This window comes from Branchiostoma floridae, chromosome 4 (assembly GCF_000003815.2).
Source record: "Branchiostoma floridae strain S238N-H82 chromosome 4, Bfl_VNyyK, whole genome shotgun sequence".
NCBI classification, from domain to species: domain Eukaryota; kingdom Metazoa; phylum Chordata; class Leptocardii; order Amphioxiformes; family Branchiostomatidae; genus Branchiostoma; species Branchiostoma floridae.
The window spans coordinates 28,918,695-28,945,377 of NC_049982.1; the positions used below are offsets into that span (position 1 = coordinate 28,918,695).

Genomic DNA, 26,683 nt, shown 5'->3' on the forward strand with positions numbered 1-26,683 from the left:
CCAGCATGTCCACAAAGCCTTCATAATGATCATGACTAGTGAGGTACGCATCTGCATGGACACCAGAAAAGTATTTCCTGGAACCAGCATGTCCACAAAGCATTCATAATGACGATGACTGGTGAGGGTACACATCTGCATGCCCCCCCCCCCCCTGAAGCATTTCCTAGAATCAGTATGTCCACAAAGCCTATGGCTTGTGTCCATAATCTCTGAATAAATCCTCGAGCTTACTCTCAAATACGTAATCCCTTGAAAACTGGGAAACCTACAAGCTTCGAAACCAAAGTGCAACACTTGATGAAACAAGTCTTTTGAGTTGATGTCCCACATTTGTAACCTTGGGGCCAATCCCACTTGCACCAAAGCAAAATCTTGGAGGCCTTTATTCCTTTAACGGGGCAAACACTCAAGAAAAGCACATTAACTCGCTTTATCTCTGTCCAGCATCTGTCCGACCACAAACACATTGTAGAACTTTGAAATGGGAGGAAGTCGCGTAAAGTAACCATAACGGTTGACACGACCAAGACTATAATGTTGATGATTATAGCACGACTTAGTAGTGTTTAGGCATTGAAGCAGTGGCATTGTATGTATGTAAGGCCATGTTAATTTGATTTTATGGATAACATCCAAGCGTGCATCAATTTTCGGCCGTTTCCAAAGATACATAAAACGTCGTCAATCATACTGTAAATAGTACAGAGCAATTTCAAAAGAAGCCAATATATGCCATGGATTGCAAGACAAATATCGGAAAACGTATGCTTATGTCGCAGAATATTCAAAAGTCTAAGAAATTGAAGAATCTATTATTCACTATACTGTATTTTGTGTGTTCACTCATATGTTCAACCTTTCTGACCACTTAGATTTCAACATGAAGGTGAATTTTGGGGGGGTAAAACTTTTTTTATTCGCACGCTCGCTCGTTTTGCGGTTCCCAGTAAACAAATCAACATGGCCTAAGAAGCGTATGGACATTTCAACAGTGATTTCGATATAAGAAAGTGTTATGAACCTTAAGCTTGTACTGACTGCTACCGCTGTCTTTCCATTAATAGTTTTGTGGAGCATTTTGACTTCTTGTTGTAAATGAGGCATGGCATGATGTCAAAGCTTAAGGTCAGCAGTGCACATCGTACTTTATTGTAAGTAGTATGAACCTATTTAGCTATAGGGGTCTATCCTGTATGGACCAAAACAAGAGAATTGAACCCTTTCTTGCACTCCAGGAGCAAACATTTACCAAAATCACATTTCCTACCGTTATCTCTAGCCAGCATATGTTCGACCACAAATATATACTGTAGATCTTTCAAAAGGAAGGAAGTGACGGCTATTAACGGTTGCCACAAGCAGAATTGTCTACCATTATACTCATGATGATCATGGCGCGCGACTTGTACCAAAAGTCTTGGTCATGAGGCATTTTACGTAACGGACATTTTATGTTACGTAACGGACCTTTTAAGTTAAAAGATGCTGGCGATAAATGGAGGGTCATGATCATGAAGTGTGTAGCTAACTGCCACCATAGTCGTTTCTATAACAGGTAAACTGTCAACTTTGAACCACAAACACTGTAAAATATAAAGTGCACTTCGTCGTAGTTTGTCAAGTGTATATTAATGATAGAAATATCCTATTAAGTTATGTAGGAAGTATATTCCCTCTCTTTAGACATGTGAGTAGCGTTATTTTAAAATCTATATTCATGCGTTTTGACAAGGCGACTATAGCTATATTTTACCATTACTAAGAAGCAATAAGAAGTCGAACTTTACATGTAAGTTTGTTTTTGTTGTGACTGAGTTAACCATTAACAGTTGAGGGGGAGGGGGGGGGGGGCTTTTGGGGCTTTCTTACTGTAAAGGAGGCATGGCATGCTGTTCCGAGGCAAAAGATTCACAGTGCCCAGCGTGCTCCGTTGTGAATAGCATCTTACAAGTTGGGTGGGATCGGTACCTAGTACCTGTCCTGTATTCATCAGGACAAAACCATTGAAAACTTTTTTTGCATTCAACGGGGCAAACATTCACCAAACGCACATTTCCTACCCATATCTCTGCCCAACATCTGTTCGACCGCAAACATATTGTAAAGCTTCTAAAGCGAAGGAAGTCCCGTAAAGGACCCCATAACGGTTGCCGCAGCCAAGATAGACAACCATGATTTTGGATGATGAAAGCAACTTGCAGCAACTGAGTGAATTGCGAGGCAGTAGAATTATATGTAAGATGCGTACCATTTTAAAGGTGATTTAGATAAATGGAAAGGAAAGAAACCATGTAGAGAATCCATTACCATTCTCTTAGTAGTTGGGGATGTGTGACTTTCTTGTTGTAAACGAGCCATGGCAAAAGATTTGCAATGCTCAGCATTCTACTATGAATGCCTCATGAATGCCCAACGTTAGTGTCTGAATTCGTGTAGATTTTTATATGCCACACGAAGTGTATTTGTTGCCTCTCGGATTTTTTTCGCACAAAAAAGATGGGTCGAAAAAAAGATAGAAATAAATTTCTTCAAAAATTCTGGGGTGAAGATATGAAGTTACGGCTTAAATAACAACAAAAAACAGTCTGAGGAGTTTAATGGCACGTTTTATGCACTGAATATTCCCTTCCTTTAATTTGTTACTGAATGTTCTGAATAAAAGGCATTGTTTTTCTTAGACATTATGTGCGTGTGGCCCTGAATGGCAATTTACATATTTTTACTCGAAAATTTTATTTTTGAAAATGAAAAAAGAAACAAAAAAACTAGACAGGCGAATATGAGAAGCAAAAAATAAAATTGATGCAGCCTTAGCATGTACGTTGGTACTGCAGCTATTGTGGACATGATAGATTTGGGGCTTTGATTTTCTCGTTGTAAATGGGGCATGGCAAAGTGTGATGAAAACAAAGATCATCAGTGCCCAACTTGGTCGACTGTAGCAAAGTATGCTCAATGATGCATCAGTGTTTCATGTTCTAGTTCATAACTTTAGCTACAGGTACGGTGCCCCTAATAGTTTGGGGTCTTTCGACCTTGTCGTAAACGAAGCATGGCATGATGTGAAGAACCTAAGTACTTAGGATGTCTGATTGCAACCATTGATGCTAAACGAATACGCTATGCCACAATCTTTGTTCTTCTAGACTCTCATACTTTGTTCCTGTGGTTACGGTGCCGAGAACAGTTTTGTTGTAAATAAGGATTTTCATTATGTAAAGGCATCTTCGGAAGATCAACAGTGCCAGTCGTGGTCGATTGTAACCTAGAATGCTCAATGAACGCCGGATCTTATAATTTGCGTCCCTGGAGACTTTTTTTTACTTTGCTACAGTGTTCCTAATAGTTTGGAATATTTTAACTTTGATTTGGAAATGGGTAATGACAGGATAGGTAGATAGGTGAAAGTAGAAGATTCGCTCAGCATGTCTGATTGCAACCATTGATGCATGACGAATGCGTTATGCAGCAACCCGAGTTCTTCTAGACTCTTGTACTATGTTCAAGTAGTTACGGTGCCAGTAACAGTTTTGTTGTATATAAGGATTTTCATGATGTCATGTCAGGTTCGGAAGATCAACAGTACAAACCGTGGTCGATTGTAGCCAGGTATATTCAATGAATGCCCGATGCATCCGTGTTTCTTCTAATTTATAACTTTAGCTACCGGCACGGTGCCCCTACTAGTTTGGGGTCTTTCGACCTTGTTGTCGTAAACTAAGCATGGGATGATGTGAAGGAAGAAGAACCTAAGTACTTAGGATGTCTGATTGCAACCATTGATGATAAACGAATACGTTATGCCACAATCTTTGTTCTTCTAGACTCTCATACTTTGTTCCTGTGGTTACGGTGCCGGGAACAGTTTTGTTGTAAATAAGGATTTTCATGATGGTAAGGCAGGTTCGGAAGATCAACAGTGCCGGTCGTGGTCGATTGTAACCTAGAATGCTCAATGAACGCCAGATCTTATAATTTGCGTCCCTGGAGACTTTCTTACTTTGCTACTGAAGTTACACGTACAGTGTTCCTAATAGTTTGGAGATTTTAACTTTGAAGCTGTAAATGAGTCATGATGTGATAGGTAGATAGGTGAAGTTAAAAGATTCGCATTGCTCGGCATGTCTGATTGCAACCATTGATGCTTGATGAATGCGTTATGCCACCATCTGAGTTCTTCTAGACTCTTGTACTTTGTTTAAGTAGTTACGGTGCCAGTAACATTTTTGTTGTATATAAGGATTTTCATGATGGGAAGGCAGCTTCGGAAGATCAACAGTGCCTGCCGTGGACGATTGTAGCCTAGAATGCTCAATGAACGCCTGATCCTAGAATCTGCATCAGGGAAGACATTTTTTTGCAACGCAGTCGAAAATTTCAATACGATCTAAACAGCATCCAATAAGTTTATTTCGACAGATAGAATACCTAGAGCAATACTGTGGCAATTAATTGTCTCATCAAAAGAGAAGGAAGAAAAAAATCTGATGTTGTCATACTCTCCAAGCAGAGGTTTATGGAGAAAACCATGACCTTTTTTCTTATGTGCCGTCTTTTTCTGTCAGGTATCCTCACATACCACATTGTACACTTCCAGTCGTTCACTATCTTCTCTCCAATTTATTTCTCACAGTTATTTCAGGCTGCATTGCCTAGCTTTTTCAAAAGCATTTCTTGTTTACTTTGCTACTGCAGTTACATGTACAGTGCCCCTATTAGTTTGATGGCTTTTGACACTATTATTCTTATTATAAATGATGCATGAAATGATGTGAAGGCAGTGGGACCGCAGTGCTCAGCATGCATATGATAACCATGAACTCTTGACGAATGCGAGATGCTACATACTGCATTTGTGTAGACTCTTGTACTTTGTCACTACATCTCAGGTGCCCCTAGAAGTTTTGGGCTATTTGTTGTTGTGAATGGGGCATGGCATGTTTTGAAGGCAGAGGAACCGCAGTGCTCAGCATGTTTAAGCTAAGCTAAACCGCTTGATGAATGTGCGATGCTACACAATGCGTTCGTGTAGACTTTGTAATTTGTTACTGCATCAAAGTTGCCCATAGAAGTTTTGGGCTCTTTGACCTTCTTTCGTTGTAAATGAGGCATGATTTGATGATATGAAGGCAGAAGAACCTCAGTACTAGTGCTCAGAATGTTTGATTGTAACAATGTATGCTTGAAGAATGCACGATGCTAGAATTTGCAATCGTGCACTCCTGTTTACTTTGTTACTGCGGGTTTCCATACCCCTAACAGTTTTGGGGGCTTCTGACTTTCTACTTGTAAATGAGGCATGAAAAGATGTGAAGGCAAAAGAACCGCAGTGCTCGGCATGTTTACGGTAACCGTGAACGTTTGATAAATACGTCATGAGACATACTGCGTTCGCATAGACTCTTTTACTTTTAGATTGTTATTACATCTAAGGTGCCCCTAGACGTTTTGGGCTCTTTGACCTTCTTGCGTTATAAATGAGGCATGACTTGATGATGCTTGTAAATGAGGTATGGAAAGATGTGAAGGCAAAAGAACCGCAGTGCTCAGCATGTTTACGGTAACCGTGAACGCCTGATAAATGCGTGATGAGACAAACTGCGTTCATGTAGACTTTGTACTTTGTTTACTACATCTAAGGCGCCCCTGAAAGTTTTTGGCTCTTTTGACCTTCTTTCGTTGCACATATGAGTCATGAATTGATGATGTGAAGCCAGATGAACCAGTGCTTAGCACGTTTATGGCAACCGTGAACGCTTGATGAATGCGTGATAGTACATAATGCAGCTACATTCATGTTGACTCTCGTACTTTGTACATCTGGGGTGCCCATAGAAGCTTTTGGCTCGTTTGACCTTGTTTTATTGTAAATGAGACATGAATTGATGTGAATACAGAAGTGCTCAGCATGTTTGGATGTAACCATAACCTTGACGAATACCCAATGCTAGAATTTGCATTCGTGTGGACACTCGTACATTGTCACCGCAGGTTACCGTGCCCCTAATAGTTTGGGGGCTTCTGACTTTCTTCTGGTACATGAGGAATGGGAATATTTGAAGGCAGAAGAAGTGCTCAGCGTGTTTACGGTAACGGTGAACGCTTGATAAATGCGTGATGAGACTACAGTGTTCGTGTAGGCTCTTGTACTTTGTTACTACATCTGGTGTGCCCCTAGAAGTTTTGGGATCTTTTGACCTTCTTTTGTTGTAAATGGGGCATGGCCTGATATGAAGGCAGACGTACGTGACAGTGCTCAGCATGCGTGATATTAAAAATGTATGATTGACGAATGCCAAATGCTAGAAATTACATTCGTGTGGACACTCGTACTTTGTTACCGCAGGAAGCCGTGCCCCTAATAGTTTGGGAGCTGCTAACGTTCTTGTTGTACATGAGGCATGGCAAGTTTGGGGCTCTTTGACCTTGTTTTATTGTAAATGATGTAGTGGATTCAGATACAATCGATGAAGAAGAGTAACGTGGTCCATTGTAACAAAGTATGCTCAATGAATGCCAGATGCTAGAACTTTCATTCGTGTAGACTCTTCTTCTTCGTTACTGCAACTACAGTGCCCCTAATAGTTTTCGGCCCTTTTCACTGTCTTGCTGCAAATTAGGCATGGCATGATGTAATGGATCCAGGTACAATCAATGAAGAAGATTAACGTGGTCAATTGTAACGAACTGCGCTACAACTGCGCTGCCCATAATAGTTTTTGGGGCATTTGACTGTCTTGTTGTAAATGAGGCTTGTCGTTATGCAAAGGCTAGTTCGGAAGGGCAACAGTACCCAGTGTGGTTGTAACGAAGTATGCTTAATGAATGCCTGATGCTAGAATCTGCATTCGGACATCAATGCTCAGTATGGTCAACTTTACCAATGTATGTCTGACGAATGCATGATGCTGGAATCTGAATTCGCGAAGAATTCGGTGTCATTTGTTGTTTGGGGCGCTTTTGACTTTTTTGTTGTGAATGAGGAGGCCTGGTATGATGTGCAGGATAATGACGAGCAGCTCTCAGTATGCTCAATACTGACCATGTATGGTTGACGAACACCCAATACTTAAATCTACATTCGTATATAGACCCCCCTACTTTGTTACCGTGTATACGACTCTTAAATGATATAATTTCTCCCGGTGACTTACGAGCGTTGAACTGTCTCTTAAGAAACATTATTAATCTACTTGACTGAATTACTTTTCACTGAGGTCATGAAGGAAGAGGCAAGGGTCAGACAAAGTATACGACAGAGATTTTTATATGGGCCACTACACCCACCTTTCCGTTTCACTAGAATATAGATGAATTTTGAAGGCGGAATTTTGCGTTGTTTCACATATCCTTTATTCTTGGCTCATTCTCATTACCAAAGGTGTAATCACAGATGAGGAGGCAGACAGGCTATTTGCCTGTTTGCCTGACCTGCACATGACTTTTTATGGTGAAGAAGGGGTGTGCAATTCCTTCTCCACCCTCTCGTCTACTGGAGCACTAAGTCTCACAGGGGGAACTGTATGCAACGTGTGAGGTGGCTCCAGCAGATGCAGCTTTGTTGTTCGGAGTATCCGTCTCATAGGAGGACTTCCAACCAAGGATGTAAGGGGTTCCTCCTCCCCCCGACTCGTGTGCCATGGCGGGTGCTGCTCATGCCCGAACATGCCCCTAAGCCCTGTCTCGGCCACATAGCCCCACCAAGCCATACAGGCATCTGGCATGATAAATATGGCTTATCGGATGTTTTTAAGATCCTAAAGACCTTGAAATTATGTCAAGAAGATAACATTTCTTCGAAAACAGTTCAACGCTCGTTACTCACCGAGAGAAATGACATCACTGAAGAATTCCACAGAGTCCAACCCCTTTCGTAATCATCTGCCGTCAGTGGCCCGTGAAAATAGGTTATCCACGTTTTGGCGCGGAACAGGAAGAATGATTTACATGATTTTGTTTTACGCCACGTATTACCAAACTCAGACCATCCCATTCAGTTGTCGCGTTCAGTCAGAAGGTTTCGAAGAAGGTTTTCACGATTTGGCACAGAATTGCTTCCAATCCCGATGTGATTTCCACCACATATTAGTTAAAGGGTGCAGTAAGTGCGTTACACTAAGAACACTAAAATGCAGATAACGAAAGGAATTAAGGTGGAGAAGTTTGAGAAAGAATTGAACTTTGGCCAAGCTCGAAGGAAAGCAAGTGAAGTCAGAAGAAGCTACTAAAGGAATCTTACAGACAGAATATAAATGTATGGTGGCCTCCGAATAAGTCAGAACCCGAGTTGCGAACAGAAATTGCGTTGCGGCGCCAGAAACTTTAGAACGGCCATTTGTATGTCCAAGAATGAAAATGGCCAAGCTGTCATCGTTAGAATGAGTGTCACTTTTGAATGATATCAGCAACAAATGCGTTCTACTGTGAACACCTGAAACGTGTTCTTGCAGAGAAAGTTCGTAGCGGAGGCACAAATGAGTAAAGTTCTGCTGAGCATATACCATGTAAGTAGCGATAGAATAACGCTAGACTTCTTACATTACGCCTTTGAGACTAGGGTTGTAAAGTGGCAAGTCACAAGTCACTGCCAACAAGATTCCGTGAGAGGTTTTGTACTCAGTCGAGACATGAACAGGTCAGGGAGTTCTAGGAAGCTCCAGTCCAGATGTGACAGCTGTATTCCATTTTTGACCTTACCTGACTTTTGTCAGAGCAAAGAACTAAAGCCAGGTGGTGGTAATGTCATTGGGAGTCGTCGTCAATTCCTTGGTCACTGCATTTAACCTTTCTAAAGTTGGACTTAGATAATATAACGTTAAAGATTATTTCTATCGTCTTCAGTCGCTCAATTGGAAGAGACGCCACTTTGCCGTCTTGTGTGATCAGAATATGTACCACGTAATCAACAGATCACTGAGCTTGGTCCTTCCTTATGCTTATTCTAGTAACAAATAATGGCATTTATTACGTTTCTGGGGCCCTAATGTAGACAACATTGTTCTGAGTTCGTGTTTTGAGTTATTCGGAAATCATCATGCAGTTATATCCTGTTTATGAGATTGCTGCTTTTCCGGTGATACTTCTCAACAGATCACTGAGCTTGGTCTTTGTAACAAATGGCATTTGTTATAATGTTTCTAGCGCCCTAGCGTAGACAACATTGTTCTACTTGTCACAACTCGTGTTTTGAGTTATTCGAAAGTCATCATGCAGTTATATCCTCTTTGTGAGATTGCTGCTTTTCCGGTGAAAGTTCTCAAAAGATCACTGACACTACACGAAAACTTGAATATCCGGTCGTTTTTGGGGTTGCATATGTCCCGTGAAACCTGGTGTATCCGGGGCATGTGCAGTCATATCCTGTTATGACAAGCGCGGGTCCTGCATATTACCGCTTATGCCTGCACATCCGGTAATTAGACATGTATGGGGATATGCGGCCCCTGCTCACGTCTTGAGTAATGCCAAACAAGAGACCATCTTGTGTGTGAATTGATAGACGTAATGATGCTTTGTCATAAGAATAGGTTTGAGTAAGATTGGTAAAGGACATCCGCTTTACATAAAAGTACTCTCCAAGCGGATGTTTATTGACTTGTCTGGCATTTTCAGTCAACAAAACTCACAAACGCCTGATATAAACGAATGCATTGTTTTACAAGAACAAAGAAAGGCCTACGCACGAATGGCGCGTATCATCGTTTTCCAATGAATTGTTATCTAGAACGAACACTAAAAATAACTTTGAGGGCATCGTATACCAGAAATGGACATTCTAAGTAAAATCTAACACGTTTGATGATAACATTCTCCACCATTCTATGGTGGGGTAGTCATTTTACGCCCTAAGCTTATCAATGAAACGGCCGCTTCAGTCTAAAGACCAATGTTGTGCTTTTGAAACAAAAGAAAACATGGCGTATATGATATACCCACGCTCGCATTGGAAGCCTTCATTCGTTTTTATCCTTGTGGATAATGCTTGTTGCAACAACAATATGTTTGTTACCAGACTGATGTATGAAATCATTAACAATTACAGTAACAAATTTTCACCTAGTTCCTTGTGGGTATTGTTTGACTGTGAACTGGCCAGGTGACAAAAGCTGAATTTAGCTACAGTGGACCTCCCGACCTATTGTGTCTGTCTGTATGCAAATACTCATCAAAACTAGCCAATTGTATTTCACACAGCATGTAGGTGTTTGAAAATAAGGACCAATCAACACACATGTCAACATTTTCAAATTTTACAGTTGGCATTTCAGAGCTAGACTTCTTTCTGTGAGGTTGCGCTTTTACGCAACGGATCCCGATAGCTGGATATCTGCATGCACGGCAGACAACGTCAGTGAACACTGAGGGATTTAGAATGATACGACCTCGAGACTAAACAACATCTTGCCGCGTGGAATTTGAACTGCCTACGCTGGAAGGATTGGATTCTGCTTGGAATTTTAAACAACTGTAATTTTATAGCTAGTATCCAGCCTTACGCGCGGGCAGGCGCTGTAGAGTACGGTGGGGTACGACTGACATGCCCGGTTGTGATTTTGCGGACGGTTTGAGACTACGTCACACGTCGCCATGTAGGACTGGCTTAAAAGTTGCTGCCGGAGGCCGTGGTTGGCTCGGGTGATTTCTGCTTCGGCCCCGTGGACAGTGGAGGCTGCCCACCCGTGTCGCGATGGATCAATGGTTACCACAAATCTTCACGTTCACGTTTAGAATTTTTGCCGCAGCTGTGCTCCTGACTAACAAAAGTCTGTGCAGAAGACGGGTGGACAACAGAATGTATGATAGCGGGAATGCAGAACTTCACAAGACGTAAAAGGAGCATCATTCCTATCCTAGCACATAATATATGGAGGAAATCGTCAGGACAGTCTACTGTCCAGAAATACTTTGAAAAAATAAAGAAAATTCATTCACCATTCAGAAAGAATAAAAGCAAAATAAACACACTACAGGGAGGGGGGATCCTAGGTAGGGCAGGGTAGTAAAACAAAGCTGCTTTCAATGACAAAGGGTGCTCTAGTCGAGGCCTGGGTGAGATAATTAGGTGATAATTAGGTGCTAACAAGGGTGCATGTCCCGAATAGGCAGGCATATGCAGGAAATTTGGGTCGGATGAGCGGACATGGACGGGACATGCACCGGGATGGCCAGGCACATATGCAGGCATTATCGGCCTCCATATGTCCCGCACACTAATAGTTGTGAATCTCCGGGTCATATGCAGGTCCGTCTATACCAAGTGTGCGGACGGCATATACCCGTTATCGGCCACATATTTTGAATATCTGGGTTTATATGCAGGAGTATTCGACCCAGATATTCGCTTTTTCGTGTAGTGTGAGCTTGGTCTTTCCTTATGCTCAGTAACAAATGGCATTTTTTATAATAATGATTCTGTCAATGAGGACAACATTGCTCTGAGTTCGTGTTTTGAGTTATTCGGAAGTCATCATGCAGTTATAACTGGTTTGTGAGATTGCTGCTTTTCCGGTGAAGCTTCTCAACAGATCACTGTGCTTGATCTTTCCTTATGCTTTGTAACAAATTGCATTTGTTATAATGTTTCTGGCGCCCAAATATAGACAACCTTGTCACAATATTAATTCGTGTTTTGAGTTATTCGGAAGTTATCATGCAGTTAAAACTTGTTTGTGAGATTGCTGCTTTTCCGGTGAAGCTTCTCAACAGATCTCTGAGGTTGGCAGTCTTTCCTTAATATTCTAAGTAACAAATGGTATTTATCATAATCATGTTTAGGCGCCCAAATGTAGATAACATTGTTCTACTTGTCTCAACTCGTGTTTTGAGTTATTCGAAAGTCATCATGCGGTTATATCCTGTTTGTGAGATATGCTGCTTTTCCGGTGAAACTTCTCAAAAGATAACTGAGCTTGGTCTTTGTAACAAATGGCATTTGTTATAATGTTTCTAGCGCCCCAATGTATACAACATTGTTCTACTTGTCACAACTCGTGTTTTGAGTTATTCGAAAGTCATCATGCAGTTATATCCTATCTTTAAGATTGCTGCTTTTCTGGTGAATGCTTCTCAAGACATCAGAAGAAGAGGTTGTTACTTGAGGTCGGTCAAAGTTCAGTTCGCCTCAAAACTTGTCCAACTCATTTTCCTTCCTTATCTCCCTGATCTAACTTCATAACAGCGTAAAGTTTGTCGTGTACTTTCTTTAAGTGTGTCTTCTATATGCTGATTATACAGCAATTGAGAAATTAACAAAAAGGGAGAAGATGGTTTCCCTTCCAGTAATACGACAGAACCAATCTTTATCGTCACTTTAATCTGACTCCAATTTTGGGAGGGTTAGGTGTATGGTGTAAGAACTAAAAGACGATTCCTGATAACATTCTCCCGCCTTAATGTGTTCCTTGCTTAAATCTAATATCGTTGACTGGATTTGACTACTTGAATTGAACCCATTCTGAATGCCATTTGAGAAATCATGGTTCCAAACGGCAAGGTGATGTCCTTTTAAATCTAACAATGGAAGACGATTGAGATCATCTTTCATCTTTTTAGGCTGTAGGGGCAGTGGGTTGCTATCCTTTGTATCTAGGGATTGGTATTGAAAGACAGAGCCCACCGCTCTCCTAACACGGCTAATTAGATTCCCTTTAATACCAAATGTTGTCAGGCACACATCTTTTTTACGCGGCACGCGGCGCGGCAGCAGCTGGTTTTATTATACTGAACGTCCCGTAACATCTAACTTTATCTATCTGCAAGCGTTCTATCCATAGAAAATGCAACTACAGTGCTTGGTGATCACAAATTGCACTCTACGATAATAAAAAATTTTGAACAAATCAATCCTATGTTGGTTACTCTTGTACGTGAAGGCATGACTGTTTCTTGTTGTTTATTGAGCTGGTATTAGATACTTATCCTTCGGTATGTTCACCGGTACCAGTTTATTGATAATTTTGTACATCATACATGACTGTACATGCTTTACTGCTATCATAACTGGTTGTTAAACAAGATGTGTCGAGTAAGTATCTGGGTGGTAGTCCATGAAGGAACCTATAAACCATGATACAGATATGATATTAAGTTTTATTACAGTTTTACGTGTTGTCTAAAGAGAACACGTTTGGTAAAACGTGGTATGAATCACATTCGGAGAGTTGCCGCTCGTTCTATAATGTCTTTACCAATCTATTATGGTCGGCAATTTTTAGCAGCTGGTTATATTACACTGAACGACCTGTCATATCTAACTTTTGCACAATCTGCAACTTTTCTTTGAAACTATTCAGAGAGGATGCCCCTAGTGTGCTTGGTGAAAACAAATTCAACTCTACGATAGTAAAATGAATAAAATAAATAGTTTGGGAAAATACAAATTTTTCAACACATCAATCCTACTTTACTAGCTCTTGCACTTGAAGATATGGTTATTTCTTGTTCTTCATCGAGCTGGTATTAGATACTTAATCACTTGATATGTCCACCAGTTTATTGGTCATTTTGTTAGCCTGGTATTATAACTGTGGACTTGGTTGTTAAAACGAAATGCGTGGAGTAAGTAACTAGGTGCTAGGCCATGAAGGCACTCATAAACTATGATACAGATATGGAGAGTTTTATAACATGATGAATTTCATCGAAAAGAGAACATTTATTGAACCCATTTGGTAACAAGTAGTGTGAATCATAGTCAGAGAGGATGCAATTCATTCTGCGCTGTATCCACAAGTGGGAATTTATAGTTCTAGTTTGCGTATATCAGGCGAGATGATCTAGCTAGAACCACATCATTTATATTACTGTGGCCGCTTCACCACGAATTTGAAACCACCGCGAACATTTTTCCATGGCAGTAAGAGACTACAGTGTATGGTGCTACCGCGAAAAGTCCTTTTTTCCCGCTACCACGAAGTTAAAGCCCCAAGAACTTTAATGCATTTACAGTTATATCTATTCAAATTGCAGACAATGCATTACATGGCAAATCCATGCAGTTTAGCTGATATTTGGTGCCAGCACATAGGATTTATCCAAATGGACCTGAAGTGCAAATTCAGATACATAATGACATGTGACAATCCCTGCATGGCAGATATAGGAAAATATATCAAAGAAGGTTTTGACATTAGAAATTCCCCAAATGATTGTAAAAGCCTCCAATGATTGTAAGAAACTTATCCCATACTACAACTCCTGTATTAGTTAGATAAGCCCTAAGTTAAGTTATAGCACTGTAGTTGTGTAGATGCCATACTTTGTACCTCGTACAATTGTTGTGCAATAAAGTTATATATATATTGTATAACATACATTTACACTTCTCATAGCATAAACACACATAACACAACACACATAATCATTACGGCCATAGAAATATATTGCGGAGTAGTGTGTAATACATATTATACCAATCTATATTAGAAATTTGATACGAAACTTGTTAAATATATTCGTAACATTTACATTTAAAGACAGCCACACACAGGATAAGTAGATCACAATGTGTTAATAAACAGCCGTTGTTCACAATATCATAAGGTGGTGCTCATGAAACGAAAGTTCGATATTTACAAACTAACTAGGTTTTACGAGATTCTAAACTTCTCTGTAATATATACTGAACTGATAGCCAATGGGGTGCCGTAGACTCGATCTACTTGCAACCAAGATATGGCCAACTTCAAGCAATGTTTTGTCTTATAAAAAGAGGGGTTTTTTTGTCAACAAAACAATGATGATAAGAACCATCCAGCAAATACAGAAATCATAAAACAAATGATAAATTATGTCAAAAGAAACGTATGAATAATAAGATTCAACCGAAATATATGAAATAATCATTTGGACAGAAACGTATAAAATTTTCTTATGAACTGAAACTTATGAAATAATCATATTGATAGAACATATGAAATAATCATATTAACAGACATGTATGAAATAATTATATCAACTAAAAACCAACATCTGGAGGGCAGAACTGTACGAACGGCTCATTATGATTCTACAAGATCTAACTCAATCTTACGTGCCTAGCTATAGTAGAGAGGACTCATTCCACAGCTAACCGACATCTATCGCACCCCAACCACCCCTCAGTAAGACATCTGGAGACGCATAGTTCAAGTTTCTGAACCTTTATTCAGCCTGCCAAACCGGTTTCGTTACGTACAACTTCTTCAGTGGCTAGAGGCTTTCAATCTTACGTGCCTGTTGTGTTGTAAGGACTGGATACCAGACCTGGCAGCTATATTCGAGGCCATACAGCCCTAAATACACCACTACTAGCTGTAAGTCATCTGATTCGAGACCTCCTCAAACATCTCAACGATGGAATGGGATGTCCTGAGCTGAACTCATTTTGAGCAAACATTAATCGAGGATATTATGGCCCCAAATGACGAGATGGTGTTAGACAAATGAAGGCGATTAATGTGATCTTTATCGTCACTTTATACTAAATCGATTCGAGAAAGTCTTATGTAAAGTGGCCAAGCAATCGAACGCGGCGTTCGATAACATTTTTTTTTGCTTTGTTCACTGCGTAAATCCGGCATCCCTGGCGGCAAGATGCCGGCAACGATACGGTGGTTGCATCATGTTCAATTCATTTTTTTGGCTGACCCACGACACCTACCCTTTTTCTTTCAACATTTTTCCATTCCTTCGTCTGTTCGCTGTGTAAATCCGGCATCCCTGGCGGCATGATGACGGCAATGATACTGTCGTTGCATCACCTTCAATTCATTTTTCGTCTGAGCCACGACACCTATCCTTTTCCTTTCATACGTATTCAGATACTTAATGGTTACTGATGGCCGGATTTTCACTTGTTTCTGATAAACTTTGTTCTTGACTTCCTCGCATTGCCAATGGTGGTACTATCATCAGTCTTACTAAAGTGCCATATCTTCAAAGAAAAAAACGATATTCAAGACCCGAAAGGCGTCGTAATTCAGTCGTGCTGACTCGTGCAGATAACGTTTTTTCCAAAGGGAGACGTTCAAAATTGTTATTCACCGGTAGAAATGATATTTCAAAATGACGCTCGTTGAAATCATGACTGACGTTGGTCATTTTTATGATTGGCTGACAAATGCCATTTGTGACGTTTCTGGCGCCGCAACGTAGACAGCGTTGTTCTGCTTGTCACAACTCGTGTATTGACATGTTCGAAAGTCACCATGCAAGTTATGTCCAGTCTGAAAGATTCCTTCAGTAGCTTCTCAAGACTTCATTATAAGAAGTTGTCATTCGAGCTTGACCAATGATGAATTGTTTTTCAAACCACTTCTCCAACTCATTTCATGGCTCTGTAAAACGCATTCATTGAACCTTTTAGTACATATACCATTCATGTATGAGGGGATTGCAATCCATCTTGTACCAAAGAGTGGTAAGCCTATTTCTATCAGTCGCTGATGGGATGTGACTAGTACGGAATTGGTTGGACTGGGTTGAACTGGCAGCAACAGGAGCATCAGCGCATCACCTGTCACACAGATATACCGGCTCCACTTCTTCTTCTTTCCCCGCACTATCCGTGACTGGAGCGCCCTGCCAGAAGACACTGTCCAGGCCCCGTCTCTGGCCACCTTCGGCTCAAAGGTGTCCAGTGTTGCCTAAAATCCAAACAGTGGTCCTTCTTCCTACCTTATTTTATTGTATATATACCTTATTATACCTCCAGCTAGAGAGACATCTTTCATTCTCTATTTTTTCCTATCTGTTTCAGACGTATACTGTAAATGCAGAAATGTTCGCGGTGGATCAATGTTCGCGGTTTTCGCGGTGACCACTTTACCGTGAATTTAAAACCACCGCGAATATTTTTCTATTATGATATTAGATTGCAGTCTATGTTAATACCGCGAACTTAAATCCACCGCGAAAAGTCCTTTTTCCCGCTACCACGAAATTAAATCCCCGCGAACTTAAATACATTTACAGTATTCTGAAAGAGACAGACTTTAGACTGTGCACCCAGGATTTGAGACAAGATAAACTTGAGTGTGTCCTCTTAAACTACACTAAAACAAACCCTTATATGGTGTGTCTATGTATTCCTATGTGCCAAGTTTTTGTACTTTTCGGTTTGTTTGTACGTTGCATAAATTCCAGTCAAATCTAATCATAGATAAGGGGCAGTACATTACCTATAAGATCCTCTTCTTAAACTAGTGTCCAAAGTTAATATTGAGAGTTAATGTTAGATACGTCTTGTACACCTAATCTCCAAGCCGAACTTACGGTGGTATGAGATGGTACCATAAGTTTGGGAAGGAGTTTAGCCGACAGAGAAGTTTCATTGGCCACCGCAAGATCTGCTTAAAGATTAGTGTAAGCCAAAGGATTTCCAGCTTTGACTTGAACTCAGGCAATCTACACTTTTTTTGCGGATGATGTAGTACAGCACAGTCCTATAGCAATACAAGACGTTGTTGTCATGTAGTAGTCACTTCTCACGTTGACAACATCCTACTGTAATTGCCTTTCAAGCTGGGAGTCGACGTCCGGCAAACCTCCGGTTCAAAATTTCCATAGCATCCTTCTTAATCCTCAATCTAAGACATTCCACTTGTAGCATGAAATGGTTTGGGTCTAACGGTGTTCGAAATAAACTCCCGCATCAAATGACAAACAGAGAAACCCATCACCATTTCAACTCGGTTGATAGGACCTCATACAAACTCTTGTACATTGTCAAGGTTATTGTGGATCAGACTAAAGTCAAGTCAAATATCATCATATCATATCATGAATAAGGGGCAGTATATTTAGTATATGGGGTCGTCTTCTTGATTAAACTAGTGTCCAGAGTTAGTATTGAAAGTCAACTATATGTTAGGTAAAGTGTGTACCCTCAAGCTTTGGCATGAAGACCTGGACAGTTTTGGATGCTACAACATTAGCTTGGAAGGAGTTGAAGGGGTTGAATGACATGTTTCTGAAGAAATTTGATCGGTTTTTGAACAGCATAAGTCTAACTGAAACACTTTTTTTGCGGATGATGTAGTGCAGAACAGTCTTATAGCAATGCAAACCTTCGTTGCCATGCAATGGAACACTACTCACGTTGACAACTTCGAATTCCTACGGCAAATGCCTTTCGGGCTGGGAGTTCGTCACATGTCTAGTTCAACATTTCCAATCCATCAGTCTTCATTCACATCTACGAAATTCTATTTGTAGGATGAAATGGTTTGGGCCTAACGGTGTTAGACATAAACTCCCGCATCAAATGACATGGAGAGAAACCCATCACCATTTCTACCTGATTGATAGGACCCCGTAAAACTTTTGTACATAGTCAAGCTTATTGTGGATCTGAATAAAGTCAAGTCAAATCTTATCATAGACGAGAGGTAGTATATTGTATACATAAGATATTGTCCAGAGTTAGTATTGAGAGTTAATGTTACGTAAGGTGTGTACGTCCCCCATCCAAAGAATTTCCAGCTTTGACTTGAAGACTTTAATAGTTTCATCTGTTACAGCATCAGTGTGGAAGCTGTTGAAGGAGTTGAATGACATGATGATGAAAAGGTTTGATCTGCTTGCCTTCTTTGCTCGGGTTTTGACGATTTTATAACTCATAGCCTACACCTATTTTCGCGTACGAAGTAGTGCAGCACAGACCCATAGCAATGTAAGACATCGTCGTCGTGCAATGGAACACTTCTCACGTTAACAATTTCCTACGGCAATTGCCTTCAGGCTGGGAGTCCGCCACACGTCTAGTTCAACATTTCCAATTCATCAGTCTTCATTCACATCTACGAAATTCTATTTGTAGCGTGAAATGGTTTGGGCCTAACGGTGTTAGAAATAAACTCCCGTATTCATTCCAAAGGGACCATTTCCACCCGTTTGATAGCTAGGACCTCAATTTCACATCAAGTGGTTTCTAAATGGGAGCAACCTGCGGACATCGCCGCATCCAATTTCGTGAAAGTAGCTGTAATTACCTCCATATATAGCATGTCAACGCAACTGGTTTAACTTTCTGGGTGACTTTTTCGTCGGTCGTATGGACCGTTTGTCCGACTAAAAGCCTTCCTTACTTTTATTCGAAAGTTACTACAAATTGCAAAAGCTTGCACGTTCTTTTCATGAATGCGAATTGATCCTTTCCTGTTGGTACTATAAGGAGAAACTGACTAGAAGATTAAAATATACGACTACGCAAACACAAACCTACAAAACACGAGCAATACATCCCTATGAATTAGTAGCCTCTTCTCTTGACCAAGACAAGGTGGTATAGTTTTGGGCGCCCTAGCATCATGCTCCGGTACTACAGGGGCATTTCGTCGATGAAAGCTTTTCATGAATAAATAAAGGTTAAGACAAACACAGAATGTAGAAGAAACGACGGGTTTTCATAAGGTTCAGCATAGAAATAGCTTAGTCTGAGACAAAGATGTTAATAATTAAATGCAAACTATTCAAATTAGGACTTGATTTGTTTCCTATGCAGGCTACTTCGTCCCCTACATTGAGTTCTCGACGTACCACGCATCTACACTGACCATCATAGCCATCGGGGTGGAGCGCTACTACGCCATCTGCCTTCCCCTGAGCTGCAAGCACGTCCTGCGGGGCAGCTTCATCCTGCGGATCCTGTGTGCGCTCTGGCTCACGGCCTTCCTCACCAGCGTGCCCGTCATCTTCATCACCGAGTTCCGCTACCGCGACGACGGCGGAGAACGGATAGCCTCCTGCGAGACTCACATCGACACCTTCGCTGGGAAGTTGTACCTCACGGCAAGCAACGTCGTCTTCTATTTCGCTCCGCTCGCGATTCTGAGCGGGCTGTATATTGTCATCTCCCGTAACCTTCGTGGGCACGACCTGAACCAGTCCATCCGGCAGCCGTCGGCGGAGCGGCTGCGGCTTCAGTCCCGCCGGCAGGTCACGTACATGCTGCTGGCCGTGGTGGTCGTGTTCTTCCTGTGTCTGCTGCCCTACCGCACGCTGCTTCTACTACTGATGTACGCAACGACCTCACTGGTGAAGGTTGGTAATAAAAGTTTATTGGCCTGGAAGTTGTATCAGAGTTTATAAAATACAGTATAGATAAGCAAACTGTTCTCCATCGTCCAAGTAAAAAAAAATGAACTGGTTGGAATTTCGACTGATTCGTTATGCTTTTACAGATGCCCAAGCCAATCGCTGTGGACATGTGACTTTTTGAACGTGTGACGTCAGTAATGGGTCAAAAGTTATCGGAAGTCGATACCGCCCCACCCCTCCCCGATACAAAATAACACTTCTCTGTAAGTGAATTAAAGGGGACTATCTTCATCAAGGAGCAACAATCTTTTGGATCCCTCAACCATGAAAGGCGGTGACATTGACTTTTGACAACATTTGACCGATTGCTGACGTCACTCTTGCAGAAACTCACCTGTCTAGGGCTATTATATCACTGTGACACTCGGAAAGATCGGATGAGTAAAACTTTTGCACATAATAAAACCCAATGCATGTAGTTGTCAATAGTAACATTTATTTCTTTTTTTTTCGATGTCAAATGGTTGAAACCAGTTTTTTTTCAGGCCCTCGGCGGTCAGGGCTTGTGGAAGCTCATGGCGTTCTGCCGCGTCATGGTCTTCGTCAACTCCACGGTCAACCCCATCCTGTACAACCTGACGTCATCCAAGTTCCGCCAGGCCTTCCGAACGGCTTTTTGCGGCGACAAAGCAGTCCCTAGACGCGGAATGACGGAGATCACCAGCTACAACTCCACCAGGCGCTCCCCTCTGAACCTGATGGGTAGTACCCGCCGCTCCAACTGTGCGCATGCGTCGGTGAACGGAATCGGACATTCACCGCACGAGCTGTCTGTTTATTCTCGTTCCCGGGTGACGCATGGAAACGAGTTGATCGTTACAGACTCTGTCTGATTATCAAGACCCGTTTCTTCAGATGATGTTGTGTTATATTGTAAGGTTCTTCAAAAACACGACCAGAATTGTACTCACTTCCAACGTCTCGATGTCTATCAGACACCATCATCAGGGTTGACTGTGTCTATTTCTTGCTGCTACTTATAGCCGATGTAGGTGGAGCTGCAGCAATGCTGGAAGTGAGTACAGTTCTGGTTGTGTTTTTGAAGAACCTTACTATATGAGTAATTTACAAGCCTGATGAAACTATTTACGGATGATATTGTAACATATTATATTTTCCTCTATCATAATATATCATTGCTGTATACCCACTGTATTATACGATAAGTATTGGAGAGATTTATACGCTATTTCTGTACAAAACGTAAAATACTTAACTAGGACTTACTAACTGGAATTCGATTAGTCCTTTGTTCCTTGTCAAGTTGAGATGACTCGACACTGAAGTCACCTGATCTGATAAAAGTGTGACGTTAGCGATTGGTCACAGGTGGCCGGCAAATGGTATCGACCCCCGTCTCGTCTCTGATGTATACAGCCTGTTTCACTCCTCTTAGAAAGTAATCCTGGTAGTTGCAGAAAATTTTGACTTAATCCAAAGTCATGAAATGTCTTTGAGATTCAATATAGACGAACGGAAAGCCACTTTTCTCTTGAAATCGCAGAACCCGCAAATTTTTGAAAACATGGGGCTTTTCGTCTCCCGCTGCTTCCAAAAAAAGTCAAACCCAACCTGTTTAGAAATAGCCAACACTAGTATAAGTGTAGAATATTGTTCATGACTGTCCGTTGTATCTATGTTTATACCATGTACTTGCAATTAGCTAGCCGTCGGGCACGAACTTGCAAATAAAGTTCTTCTAATATAAATGTTTTAGGTATTCTATCATATTGACTGGAACGACAATAAGTATTGATACGTCCTATATCAAATGCTGTGCATGGAAGCGTATTGGAGTAAGCATGTGTAATGTTCATAGTATAACCTAGTATACAACGTTATATGTAATGTCAAACGTTCTCTTGTGTGAATGCAAAAATATGACTTTATCTTATGGCTAAGTACAGTGCTTTAAAAATGATATAGATAAACTTCGAATTCCTTCAGTCTTGTTTAAGGTAGCAGAACACAGCTGTTTTTCGCTTATTGTGCGGATTTATAAGTTTAAGGACCCTAAAGTGAGGAGCTGCGTCTCAAAATGTATTAATAGTAGAATGCAAAAGTAAAGTACGAAATAGAACATGTGTGACTTCAAGGTACAGTCTTCATACTATGATGTATGTGAAAATGAGCTTAAATTTGCGGATCGTTCTCCTTTAAAAGCCAAGTTATTTGACTCCCATTGAAGGTCATTTGAACTGCAGCCGACCCACAGAGGTTATCGGTAACATTATCTAGGCTCAAGTTCACGCCAAACGAACAAACATGGTAAGCCAATTCATACAGACGTGGACAGAAGTATATCTAAGGCCTTGTTGGAACAATATTTTAGATTAGTATGCGATTTGTATTTGACGCTTGGTTGTATATAAATTAGTTTTGTGGGCTTATTTATTTTCTCTTACTTGTAATGTGTTTATGTATTACCACTGTAAAGCAGTGCAAAGTTACTGGGTTGTTATATGCTAGTCAAAGAAAACAAGAATAGACAAAAAGATGAACGAAAGCAATATCTTGTGTATGTCTACTTCAGGCCACAGACAGCAGACATTTCATTAAGTACTTGATGTAAAAGCATATTAAGAAATGTACATAGTATTGATCTGAGAGTAAGTTTAGTATGATCCCTTTAACGTTACTTCACCTACTATACTAGTGAGGATCGGATAGAGTATAGTGTGAATAGTGTAATGTCAGCATATTCCGCGAATAGTGTTGTATGTAAAAAAAGAAAATGACAACAAGAAGAAAATATTGACTCACAAAGATTGGTCAAACTCGCTCTTTCTATACATCACACAAAACACAGAGAGAGAGGGGGGCGTGAACTCGCTAAGCACCACGACATCAACATTGCTATTACTATTTATTTAGTTGAAAGAAACAACTATCGATGTACATAAATTATGTATCACATGTTGTAGTAATGTTGTATTCACTTCCCATTCTCAACTTTTCTGAACCAGAGTATATCTTGATTGATACATGCTTCAACGTATGTTTCTTAGTTTTCACTAGAAGTTTGAACTCATCATAAAAGGATTCTAACACTTATGCAAGCTATTATTGTGCAGGAAAGTCATAGTTGACAAAATGTTCTTACAGATGGATAGGATTTCTTGAAATCATGAACTTATGACAGTATGGCAGACAAATGCGACGGTTCTTAGTTCCTACTTCACCTTTCAACAGTACATTTCAGCATTCAGTTTATCAACTACATTTCAGCGACACTGTGCTGTACGTATACGTAAAACATTGTTTTTTCAAAATGTGCATGTCACATTAGTAGGTCTGTGACCAAATTTGTCTCACTCTATTAGACGTAGAACTATGAGGCTAACCCCCTGAGGCCTCGCCAAAAAATACTAATGGCATCCGTGAATAGTTTAATCAGGTTGGTAAGTCACTGAAAAACAACGTTCTTTTTATACAATCATGTATTTTATTCAAGACAAACCTTCTACAGAGCATTTCTGATCAATTCTATTATGCACTGCAGATAGGTGTCGCTGCTAACAAATGCGGTCCCAAACATAAAGTATTGACATGGACATGAATAGGTTGTTCATGTGGTGTTTACGTTTGGGACCGCATCTTTTTCAGCAAAAAAAAAAAAGTCAAAATTTGTCACCTATTAGGAAGGTGACAAACGGTCAATGAAACGTCTTGAATCAAACTCTTAGTTACTACAAAGCACTTTGTTATCTAACAGAAACGTCAGCGGACACAGTATCAAGCTGAAATACAATGCAAGGCTGTAAAGATGGCCGCCAGGCCTGTGAGTGTCAAGAGAACGTCCGATGCCGTCAGAGCAGCGCCCCCTACACCCTCCCCGTAGCGCCAGGCATTGCAGCTGCCGTTGATGCGCTCCGAGCAGCACAGGGTGCAGGTTCCGGGGGAGAAGAGGTCCGAGCACGCTCCCGTGAGGGAGCGGCACGGGGCACGGCAGCCTCGCTCGATCTGAACATCACCGGACTCCGATCGAATCACCTCCATCTGGACAAAATTGCATAACTTCTTCAAACGATGATCTTAACATAAACAAATAGATATCTTACATGTGAAAAATTCCTTTCTTTTTGTAAAATGAATTCAGATAATGCGAATTGTGCCCACATTTACATCATCTATGAATGGCGATTTACACCTTCAATTAGATTGCAAGTCAGAAATTATGTATAGAATTATGATCATTCGCGACTTAGGGATAATGACACTCTTGTATTAAATATGCAATTTATGGCCTTGCTTTCATAATTGGTGCCCGTGTTTATACTAACAGACCTATCACAATCAAAATCCATCCAGACCTTCTTATGTTATATACTGATCACAAATATCGAGAAACATAAACAAACAAAAATGTAAATGTGGACACAATCTGCATTACAAATATGATATACCAGAAGATTATCAGAAAAAAAATGAAAGGAATGAGGGAGATTCACGATTCTAAGTACGCATGTGCAGCGAAGTGTATTGTGGGCTATGTCTCAAAGGTAAAGGCCCGTAACATCAGAACGCATTGTGCTGCATGCACATGCATACTTGAATTAGTACTGTCTTTTCGACGTTTTATTTTTTCTAAGACAGCACCGGTTGTTGAATGTGCTTGTAATTTCGCTCTCTCTAAAATTCAGGATTGAAATATTCTTTTAGACTTACAAAGCACTGTTCCCCAACGCGGCAGTCGGTGGTCTCGTTGACGGAACCTTCTGCGCATGCGTCAGCGCCGCCACCGTTAGGACTGCTCCTGCAGAAGAGACAGGGAAACCCCCGAACGGTCCCCTGGAACTGGTGTAGGTCTCCAACCTGACCCGTGCACTGGTCTAAACAACATATAGGAGATTTATGCAGATTAGAACATCATTTGCATAAAGTTATGCAAATTATGCAAATCAATCGCATATGTAAATCATGGACGAATAATGGAAAATGTGACACTAAACGTTAAAAACCGCATCACAGTTTGGTGGAGGTATATGATCTTCGAACTCTAGCCTGTTAATAGGGAAGAGTGCCTTCCTAAAGCCCCGTTTACAAATCAAGAATTTAGAGCTCGCTGACAACTCGGCCGAGCTAAATTCTTGATTTGTAAACGGGGCTTAATGGCAACAAGGTCCCTATTGACATACTCTATAGTTTAGCTGAAGCATTAAACACACGGGATAAATGCCTCTCTAATCGAGGCACAAGTGCATGAAATATTGTTAGAATAAAGTGCTTATAGTGCTTCTAAAGGCTAGACACGCGGCGCAGATGAGTTTCTAACAATGTGGACCCGAGAGAGTCCGATTACTGGCATTGCTTGCTAAATGTTGTCTTTATATTCTTGAGAAAGACACTGAATTCCCTCACTCCACGTACTGAGTGTAAAATTGGGGTCTGATTTCGGTTGGGAAGGAATATATTAAGGGTGATGCATTTCAAAATACACACAGAGAGACACAGGCAAAGTCACGGACAAACAGTCAAACACAGAAACACACACACACACAGTCAAACACGGAAAACACACACACACACAGGCACATACACTCACAGACACACACAGACGTACACGCGCACACGAAGTGACACACAGTCACAGTCGCACCAAAAAGTACAATACATTAAAAAAATGACCGATATAAGAGCATGCTATAGAATTGACAACCCTTAGAATGGAGACTTAACGTGCCCATCAACTTTTCTTGTGTGTAAAGGATTCTATTTTCCGCTCTACTTGCAAACTGACAACGTTTAGCACGGGCCAGTTGACGCTAAGAAGGAAGTTAGGCCTCAGAAAGTAAAATGAATGGAGACATGCAACGATTATTCGCCTGATTTCAGGAAATACATAGGCTGTATCTGGATTTTGGATCTAAATATTAATGCCCGCAATTTATCAATAGATAGAAATGTGACAAAAATAGTGACAATTTTATACAGTGATTAATGAGTCAGGGTTTTTTCATATCTTCTATGTTTCCTCTTGTCGTAATCGATAGGACAAGGCCGTTTATCATCACAAGTCGATAACATCGTTTGTTGTTTAGTCTTCCGTGGAGAAGAAAGTCAACGAACTTTACGCACTGGTTACTCGTAATTGTTGAGTTGAACGTGTTTTGAAAAGTAAGGACACAGCAAGTTAGTTTTATGGATGACATCAGCGCGTGTATTGATTTTCGCTTGAACTAAAACAAGTGATTTTGAATTTTAAAATTATCTGGTGTATTTGCAGCCAGTGCTATAGGCAGGTACCCAAAGTGAGTGAAGCTAAAGCTAGGGGCACAACCCGCCGTACTTGCAAGTGCGTGCTGTCTACGTGCCAAAACGTGGGCAATCTTTTGGTATCCGTAAGTGGTAAGTACCGTCTCCGTACAAACACGTGGCGAATCCCACGGATTTGGGAGCACGCAGACACGCCGTAGAAATTTAAGTGCATGCAGAACTTTCTCTGCGTTCGGGCTGCGGATTCGCCCTCCGTACGTGCCAGTACGGGCGACGCACCTGCCATGTACAGACTGAACGTTTTCAGGAATACGTGGCGGACGTGGCCTCCACAAAAAACGTACGGACAAATTGCACGTACGGCGGGTTGTGCCCCAGGCTAAGC

General features: G+C 41.0%; 2 protein-coding genes across 2 annotated transcripts in view; one reads left to right on the forward strand and one right to left on the reverse strand.

Moving 5' to 3' along the window:
* LOC118412831 (growth hormone secretagogue receptor type 1-like) overlaps positions 1 to 21,620 on the forward strand; it is a 56,557-nt gene extending 34,937 nt beyond the window's left edge. Inside the window, exons 3-4 of the mRNA XM_035815871.1 lie at positions 19,487 to 20,025; positions 20,568 to 21,620. Of these exons, the coding sequence (XP_035671764.1) occupies positions 19,487 to 20,025; positions 20,568 to 20,915 (887 nt within the window). The 3' untranslated portion in view covers positions 20,916 to 21,620. The remainder of the gene's footprint in view (positions 1 to 19,486; positions 20,026 to 20,567) is intronic.
* A 528-nt stretch (positions 21,621 to 22,148) lies between these two features.
* LOC118415034 overlaps positions 22,149 to 26,683 on the reverse strand; it is a 13,065-nt gene continuing 8,530 nt past the window's right edge. The window contains exons 3-4 of the mRNA XM_035819412.1: positions 24,751 to 24,914; positions 22,149 to 24,081 (exon numbers count right to left, since the gene is read on the reverse strand). Of these exons, the coding sequence (XP_035675305.1) occupies positions 23,818 to 24,081; positions 24,751 to 24,914 (428 nt within the window). The 3' untranslated portion in view covers positions 22,149 to 23,817. The remainder of the gene's footprint in view (positions 24,082 to 24,750; positions 24,915 to 26,683) is intronic.